This window comes from Saccopteryx leptura, chromosome 1 (genome assembly GCF_036850995.1).
Source record: "Saccopteryx leptura isolate mSacLep1 chromosome 1, mSacLep1_pri_phased_curated, whole genome shotgun sequence".
Taxonomy (NCBI): Eukaryota; Metazoa; Chordata; class Mammalia; order Chiroptera; family Emballonuridae; genus Saccopteryx; species Saccopteryx leptura.
This window is the reverse complement of record NC_089503.1, coordinates 160,811,732-160,821,151: the sequence shown is the minus strand read 5'-3', so window position 1 is coordinate 160,821,151 and position 9,420 is coordinate 160,811,732. Positions and strand designations below refer to the sequence as shown.

The window sequence follows — 9,420 nt, the reverse complement described above, 5'->3', positions numbered from 1 at the left end:
GTTTGGGGGTTCTTCAGATGCATACCACAAAGTGGAATTGTTGAGTCCTTCTTTGTCCTGTGACAGCCTTTGTTCTAAAGTGTATTTTGTTTGGTGTGAGTGTTGGTACCCCCGCCTCTTGTCTTTGCTTCCATTTTCATGAAGTGTCTTTTTCGATCCCTTTACTCCAGTCGTCTTTTGATCTGAAGTGCATCTCTTGTAGACAACATATGTAAGGACCTTATTCTGTTACCCATTTAGCCACCCTATGTCTTTTAAGTGAAGGTGAAGACCTACCACACCTCCTGGTCTTGGCAGAAGTGGCCTTACGTAGTCAGTGTTCTGTGGGCCTGTTGGCAGTCTCCCTGGTCACACAAGCTACGCACAAGGTGTGCCTCCTGTGTGGGTTATGTGCACCCTGTTGTGGTTGAGCCCTGATTGCTGTTGGCGTCTCAGCCAGCTGCCGGCTCTGTGGGCTGGCCAGGACTACCCGGGGTGCGCTGCCAGAAGGGGCTCCTATGGAGTGGGAGTTGCTCTAGTGCCAACCAAACCTGCCCTTTGGATGTGTGGTTTGTGGGGCTGGTTGGGCAGTACTTGGGTGCGGTCTGAAGCTGGCCACTGGCTGGGTTGGTTCCGGAGCCTCTTCTGAGGTGCTCTGGCACACGGTCAGCCGTCACTTATGCCCAGCTCGAAGCTATCTGGTAGGTGCTACCATGTGATCTGAGGTTGGTTGCTGCTTGTGCTGCACTTGGAGCTGCTTGGGAAAGCCTGTCCCCTGAACCAAGGCTGGCTGTCACTAGCATTGGGTTGGGGACCGTGTCGGGTACCATAATGTGAGCTGAGGCCAGCTGCCATTTATGATGGGTTTGTGGCCACTTAGTTGACGCTATGTTTCAAACCCAGACAGGCCACTGCTTATGCTGGTATGGGGCTGATGGGAGTGAAATATAAGCTGAAACCAGCACCTCGTATTCCACACTTGGAGTAGCTTTGCGAGAGATACGTGGCACACCGAGGCTGTGCCGTTCGTGTTAGCCGGGGTGGCTGGGAGACTCAACAAGAAACAGTGGTGCGGGCCACCACTGCCCTCTGCGGGGAGAGCTGTCCCAGCCCCTTCCTCTCCAGCCCTGGCCCTGAACTAGTCGATTTAGTTCTTCTCTATGAGTCCCAGCCCTGAGCTCTCAGCACCGACAGTACTGTGGGACTGAAACCTTTCGCCCCTCGGGGGGACTTCATAGCCAAGCTCTTTCTCCCCTCCAACCAGCTTCAATGTGGCTGCTTCTAAAGAAGCATAAAAATATGCTTATAGGACTGTGTTCAGCTAGTCTTTAGGTGGTTCTCAATGATGCCTAGTTCATAATTTAGTGGAAATTTTGATATGGTTATGGGAGGAGGAGAGCACAGCATCTGCCTACTCTACAATTTTGACCAAAAGTCCTCTGGCACAGTGGTTTCTATAGTTACCATGATCCTCCTGTAGTCAGGAATCCTACTCCATTTCTTCACCACCCAGAGCATCTACCCGTTCCTTCCTCCAAGGCCAAGCCCCGCACAGATGAAGTCTGGAATGTTTAAAAGGGAGTTCATTACTGAGCGTCTCAAGTAGATTGTGATTGTCTTCTCTTTTCCTATCAGATCTACATGAGGGTTTTCCTCAAACTCGAGGTAGTAAAGGAGGAGTCAAGATAGAAGATTTTGATTGAAAGGAACTTAAATATTACACAGACTTGGCTTGAAAGGTACGTTTTATTCTTTTCATTATTAAAAAATTATGCCTAAAGAGTCAAGTGTAAAAATGTCTACAAAGAACCTTTTCCCATGAAGACAAATCTAATTGGAAATGTTTATTTTCCCTCTCGAATATGGCTGCAGGTGTAAATTCATGCCACTTCTTTCACTGCTTCCCTCCCTCCCACCGCCACATCTTCCGGAAGTACGTCACTGAGCTGTCGGCTCTAGAAACAGTGATGTTGAGGCCTTACGCATCCAGGGCCCAGTGGACAGACAGGCTCCTGCCGTCCACGCTGGCCACCATGTCTTCAATGGCCTTCCAGTCAAGCTGGCTGAGGATGCTGCTTGTGCTCTCCGACACGCTGTCCCTGCCACCCACCCCAGCAGGAGGCTCTGGCTCATCTTCCGTAGGTGACAAGTCCTGTCAAATTGAGGAAGATACTAAGTGTTAGTCGTAGCCTGAGAAAAAATCTAAGTGGAACATGAACCAAAGACTCCAGAGTTGCGCGTCCCCCAGATGGTGAAGGAAACAGGGAGGCACAGGGCTCGGGCTGCCCAGCAGGTCTGGACTGGCAGGGAGCCGGGCGTCTCCTGACAAGCAGCTGCTGCCACCAGATCTGAAGAGGACAGACGGGTTTATACACAAGTACCTGTCCTTACATTCTGGTGTTTCTTTAGTTAAAAAGAAAATACAAAAAGTCAAGGAAAAGTCTGAAGGATAAAGGCTATTAGTTGCTTTGAATGAGTACTTCAAACTGACCTGACGATCTTTCTGTATCTCTGTACCCCACAGAAACACAGAAAAAAATATACATCCCCCCAATACAAAACAAAAGAAAACAGAACCCAAAGAACAGAGAGGAATCACTAGGCCAACGGCAATCCAGAACAATGCTTACTTGCAGAAGGGGACTGTGACTGCCGTGGAGAATCGCACGGATGTCCGGAGGTACCAGCCAGGGACTCACCACGGTCTCTTCTCGCTCGTACTCAACACACACCTGCTGGGTCAGAGGCTCGCGCCCAGCGCTCCCACGCTTTTTCGCGAGCGGCGGACTGCAACATGGAGCCATAGAGCCTTTCATGGGAAGAGAGCAAAGCAAACACTGGGGCAGGTTCATTCCTAAGTTTGTTCATTTATTGTGACTTCCATCATGAAATCCATGGCAGTCACATTTTACCGAATATTTGAGTCACCAGGTCTGGATACAGTTGTTCACTTTGGAGTTCTAACAATTCCTGCTCATCAGCGTGAGAGAAGGAAACTGAATCCTGGCCTCTTTTGATTTTAAAAATAACAGGAAGCTCTCGGACAAGAGAGTACAGGGAGGAGAGGCCACAGAACTGAACTGTGGAGAAGTTCCAACTTCAACGCTGGGAGAATTCTAACAGTCGGGCCTACCTGGCCTCTAATGGACAGTGTTGTGGAAGCTTCCTACGAGCGGTGCGTTAGCGTCTTCCTGCCTACTGTCTGCCTTCGGCACAGGCATCAGGCTGAGCGTGGTGATATGCAGTATGGCCTTTGTCCTCCTGACTGTCAGTATCTGTGCACAGCCAGTGATACAAATATGGAGGCAGCTCAGCAAAGCCATCAGCCCACAGTGCCACTCTGCGCAAGGCCCTAGCCGCGTCTGCCCCACTAACAGTGATGTCCCCCAGCCAGGGTCACGGCACACCCTGCCCCCACCCCACAGGGACCTGAGGAAACACCCAGACAGGGGCTGCGATGGGAAGTAAACGCAGGTCCCGGACAGCGGTCCAGGCTCCCCGCAGAGGGAAGAAGGGGTCAGAGCGGTGAAGTCTGGCCCCTCTCGGCTTCACCAACCTCACACACTTAGAGGTCAAGGTGCCTCCAGGAAACAAGAGCCCGACACAGCTGGACGGCACACACTTCGGCATCCGCTGTGGGCTGGTTAAATTCAGGAGCTTCCTGTTCTTTATTTACCCCCTACCTTTTTGGAAGGTAACTGGAGACAGCACAGCCCTCCTTGCTGCCCCTCGGGCTCCAGCTTTCTTCTGGGTAAAAGTGGCGGCTCCTGCGAAGGCAAGCAAGTGTCTTTACCCTTCTGTGTGCGCTGTGACTCTGCACATACCACACTGTCAGGCCCTCGAGGACAGAACCCTCCTGACAGGAAGGTTTGATCTGAACCAGGAAAGCAAAACAAAAGTGCAGGGGACAGGAGGAAAACTCCTTTGAGACATGGTGTCCTTAGAGCACGGCCGCGGCCCTTTGCCCGACGGCACATGTGCTGTGCCCGCATCCCTGGCAGCTGGAACAGTCAGGCACGTGGCCTTCAGCTGTAAACACCTGGACAGAGTGTCAAGTTAAATTCTGACCAGAGAATGATTAACTAAGGTTTCTTAAATTCCAGAATTAACGGCAACCGTATATGTTACGCAAAATGTTTCACTTAAAATCTTCAATAATTCTATGAAGTAGTTTTAAATAATAGGTCTGATGGCACAAAGTAAGCAACAGAGCTGGGTGGGGGCCCAGAGGATTCCAAAAGCTAGACCTTTGTCTGTGGCGATGACGCCTCTCAGGGACTTACCACATAGCCTTTCTATTGTTTGTGATAGAACCAAACACAAAACAAACAAAAGGACCTGAAAGTTTGCAAGCTGGGTTGAAGAAATTAGCAAGAAAACTGTAAACTGTTGTAGGAGATAGAGCGCAACATGACTGCCAAACTCACTAGTGTCTCCAGAAAAGTTTTTCTTTTACAGCTGAATTGCAGTGATTTAAAAAAACGAAAAAGCTTGATGGATCCTTACTTCTGCATCTGTGCAGTGACTGAACTGGCCTTGTGTGGGCTCAGGGCAGGACCCGGGGTTCTCTCCTGAGCCTCGGAGTGTGGCCAGGGGAGACGGCTGGTTTCCGGACGTGGTAGGGACCCCGGCTGGGCACTTCCGGATGGCCAGGAGTCAGCAGGGGACCCAAGTTTACAAGTAACTACAACGGGAGACCTGCAGGAGTGCCTCAAGGGGAACGTGACACGTGACTGATGGGTCAGAGGACAAAAGGTAACTATTTCAGGCACCACGGCCACCACTTCTCTCTTACTGTTCACAGCTAGCGTGGGAGCTGAGCAGCAGCCCCGAGTTAAAAATGAAAATATGATGTCAAAATTCATTCTTTAGGAGAACTAAAGAATTAAGATCGGGGATGTCTTCCGAGACAGAGGCGAGGCCATGAAGGGGTGAGGGGGAATTTCAAGGAAGGAGCGGGAGCAGGGAGTACAGCACACGGTTGAACCAGCCTCTGTGCAGGGTACCGGGATTACACGGGACAGGGTAGCAATACAGGTCCGACACGAGACAGGTCTGAGAGAAAGACACATTTCCTTCAAGTCCAAGACTTTTCCATCTGATAGTAAGAAATGTTTGCCAATTTGAATACATATTTGAAATGTTGGAATACATATCAGGTGTAAATGCAAATTTCAAAATAGTGTTTTCTGTTTTTAAATTTTATTGTAAAAAGCGCAGCATTTTCTTATTATAATTTGTCAGACAAAACCAAAAGTAACCAAGCTATGAAGCTTTATCAGAAAGATTGGAATTTCTGGACATTTCAATCTTCGAAATTGAGGCGATGCCCTGACCTGTAGTCTGGGCCGTGTAGGCTCCGGACCCGGGCTGGCTCAGTCCTGGCTCTGTCACTCCCTGCCTGAGACTAAGCAGTTTTATTTCAACTCTCTGTGCCCTGGTGCTCTCATTTTAAATGGGAACATGATAGTTCCTATCTAACAGGGCTGTAATTAAGACCTTCTCCAGAACCTGGAACATTAGTTACAGTTATTATACATTTTAGCTGTATACACTTAAGACTCCATGTTAGCTATGATTATACATTTTAATGTGCTATCATTTTACCAATAAGTATATTTTACTTTAGTAATCAAAACTCAGCTATGGCAAAATTAACTAAAAGAAAGCTGGCAATAAATGACAGATATTATGTCTTTAAATGTGGAAAAGAATGTTCAAAGGGAAAAAACATTTCAATCTGAGCCTGTGTAGTACTTCTCTTCTGTGATATATCCATCCTGACATTTAGAGGAACTTTTTTTTTTGGTCAATTGCAGTTGACATGAAATATTTTATATTAGTTTCAGGCATTTAGACATTTGTTAAAATTTATGAAGTGATTCCCCAGATAAGTCGAGTACCCACCTGGCACCATACATAGTTATTACAATATTACTGACTATATCCCCTATGTGTGCAAATCAAGTTCTTCGGCCAAACACACAAAAGAAACAGATTCCCAAATAAGTCATATCTAATTTACCAACTGTTCAAATTCTATTACAAAATGGCCATTTGTTTTAAAAGATTTCTAGGGTCTTATTTTCAAAGCAAGAGAATGAAATTCTAGTACAGCTAAATCTTTACCATGCTCTCGTCTTCTGCTGAAACAAGAATTGCTTTTCACTAAGATTTACAGGTTTTACTAATGAAAAGACAACTTGGGAGACAAGAAAGAAGAGGCCCAAATTACACAAGATAAAAAAAGCTTTACATCTTACCATGTGGCCGAGGTGAGCCTTGAGATTGCCCCAAATGTTTCCCTTTTGGGATGGAACTTGGTTTGGATACATATCTGACTTTTCCAGGTCGGTTTATTGGCAAATTGTGACCACGCTGAGTCTCTCTAAAGTAGAAATTACATGGGGTGGTGAACACACAATACAATATACAAATGATGTACTATAGAATTGTACTATGTAATTTCATTAACCATTGCATACCCATAAATTCAATAAAAAAGAAAAAAGTAAGTAGAAATTATATTATATATTCCTAGAATCTCATATCTGTGATAAAACTATATTTTTTAAAACCCAAATTCTACCTCAGATGAATCCATTCACTTATTCTGTACTTCAGTGATATATACGTATTTAGTGTGTAATAACTCAACAAAATATAACATTGGTCTGTTGTTCCACTAAGTTATGCATTCACTGGTTGATTCTTGTATGTGCCCTGACGGGACCGAACCCACAACCTTGGTGTATCAGGACAATACTCTAACCAACTGAGTTACCTGGCCAGGGCCATTCTTTTATTCAAAAAAACTATTTTTGTTCTCTCTCTACCCATTTCAAATTCTCTATGCATTTGACAGTTATTTATGTATTGAAGTCCATGCTTTATTCTAAAAAAGATTCAAGAGACATCTGCTATATTGAGTACACCCCAAATTACACACACACACTTGTGATCTGACTGCATCTAGGTTTGTGTTGGGTGGCATTTTCTCTAGGCTCTTAGATAATTATGTTTATAATCTCATTTATTTTGTCAAAAGTAGTCATTTTTAACACTGTGTTGCCCATTGTGGCTCACTGTAAATTGTCCACAAATATAATTTTGTGTTTGTTTGCCATGTATAAGAAACTTTACACCTGGGTACTTTTCTTTAGCATTCTTGGTTTAATTCCTGCATAATGAACTCATGCCCAAACCTACTGCAGGTCATTAATTTAAGGAAGAAATATGTAACAGTATCTGTAACTGAATCAGCAAGAACTGGGCGGGAAGAAGAGATGGCGGGGAGGAATGGAACTGGTGGGGACCGTTTCTGTAAGAGCGCAGCCAGGTCGAGAACAGGTGCAGCAAACTACGGGAGGAATATTAACAAAGACTACAGAAAAGGAAAAAAATGATAGAATATCAAATTGCATTAGGTAAGCTGCAATGCTCTGTTACTGTATTTCCCCATGTATAAGACACACCTTAATTTTGGGGCCCGAAATTTGAAAAAAAGTTTTTACATAAAGTTATTGAACTCAAGTTTTATTCATCATAAAATTCATAGAACTCCTCATCCACGTGAAAAAGTAGGAAATGCAAGTTAAAATCTACAACAACTGTATAAGACACTAAGACACACCCAGTTTTTAGACCCCAAATTTTGGGGGGAAAGGTGCGTCTTATACATGGGGAAATATGGTGTATCTTAGAGATTTAATGCTGTTGTCTTATTCCTTGGTTAATTCTACAAACTTATGAAGACTTCATAATTAGGGGCCATTTCCCCCCATATTATCATCATAATTCTGAGCAGGGTAGATGCAAATACAGTGAGCTTGGGTCACAGAAGTGCTACATTTCTTATCACACCTGACATTGTCTTGCCAAATGACATGCCAACCCTTATCTTACATTTTTGGAGAAAGGGAGAGCTGCAGCCTGGAAATTTGAGCAGTCCTGGGCTTGTTCGGCGATGGTTTCCGTGCAGCTGCGTGCGGTTGCACTGATTCAGATAACAGTTCATTCATCAGGCTGTACGCTTGAGAGATGCGACGATTAAAGTGGTCTGAGAGCAGCAATCTTTAGAGAAAGAATTTAACATTAGTAAAAGTCACTTTCAGTTCATCTTTCTAGAAGGAACACAGTGTTCGAAGGCCACCTAGCATTTGTTATTTTCAATACCTTTCAAGTGTATTTCAAATGCAGTATCAAATACCCTAGGTCCGAAAACCACCAGGTTGTATTATTAAAGGTACCTGTAGTTATGGCCTTTGGGGGGAGTTGCAAAATGCATGCACATGTCTGGATTGGGAGGGGGAGGGGAATAGCAGAAATAAGAGTCATAAAAACTGAATGAAGTAAATAATATTTGAAAGCAAGTTCCTAAACAGGGAGGTGGAGTCTAATTATATTCCTTGCAGTCACCTTCCATAATTTGACAAAAAGGGGCCTACTGTGGAGCCAGAGTCCCCTAAGGCCCGTCCGTGCCACAGGGCAGTGACTAGACTCACCTATCCTTCTCACGCTTCATCTTCTGTCTCAGCCTGATTTCTCTGGACGTCAGGTAAAACTGCGCAAGAAATATCCAGAGTTCATTATTGCATGGCACAGATAATTAAACTGTAATGATCCATAGAAAACGTGAAAATTCTACTAATCGATTTTAACAGGAGGTTAACATATAATTGTGTTATTTAAGAAATAGTGCAAAATACTATCACATTTTCTTAAGTAAGAAGCAGAGAGGCAGAGAGACAGACTCCTACATGTGCCCTAAATGGGATCTACCCAGCAATCCCCCTACCGGGCAATGCTCTGCCCATCTGGGATGGTTGCTCTGTTGCTTGAAAATTGAGCTATTTTAGCACCTGAGGCGGAGGCCATAGAGCCATCCTCAGTGCCTAGGGCCAACTTACACCAACTGAACCATGTATGCGTGAGAGGAAGTGAGAGACAGAGAGAAAGTAGAAGAAAGGGGGAAAAGCAGGTGGTCCCCTATCCTGTGTGTCTTAACTTGGAATCAAACCCAAGACATCCATACACTGGACCAATGCTCTACCACTGAACCAACTGGCCAGGGCCCTGTCACATTTGTTGAAGCTTCTGAGCCCAGCACAACACATGAAAATGTTAAAATAAAGCATCATGTAATTAAAGTTCAGTTTAATAAATGGAATGCAAAATATATTTTAGTAGCCAAATTAATGTATTTTCTGAAAAGAGGAGAACCTTATCAGCAGCATTTAAAAGGAAAAATAAGAACATTTTAAGGATGGAGAAGCCTATACTTTATAGTCAGTCTTGTGATTAATCTCACCAAGAGATATGATAAAGCAGAAATGAGGCAAATGTTTAAAACCAGAAACTTACTGCAGTAGTTCATTGTCACTTCTAAACTCTTCAAAACTTATGCACCGTGAAGCAAACTAGCAAACGTCAGCTCTGCAC

The 9,420-nt window shown here is 44.7% G+C and overlaps 1 protein-coding gene across 3 annotated transcripts in view; it reads right to left on the bottom strand.

Moving 5' to 3' along the window:
* Positions 1-1,690: 1,690 nt before the first annotated feature.
* Positions 1,691-9,420, bottom strand: part of CPLANE1 (ciliogenesis and planar polarity effector complex subunit 1) — a 118,168-nt gene continuing 110,438 nt past the window's right edge. For all 3 annotated transcript variants that reach the window (XM_066378896.1, XM_066378907.1, XM_066378916.1), the window contains 6 exons: positions 8,484-8,542; positions 7,885-8,052; positions 6,243-6,367; positions 3,663-3,746; positions 2,610-2,788; positions 1,691-2,131 (listed from right to left, as the gene is read on the bottom strand). In XM_066378896.1, coding sequence (XP_066234993.1) covers positions 1,958-2,131; positions 2,610-2,788; positions 3,663-3,746; positions 6,243-6,367; positions 7,885-8,052; positions 8,484-8,542 — 789 coding nt within the window. In that variant the 3' untranslated portion in view covers positions 1,691-1,957. The remainder of the gene's footprint in view (positions 2,132-2,609; positions 2,789-3,662; positions 3,747-6,242; positions 6,368-7,884; positions 8,053-8,483; positions 8,543-9,420) is intronic.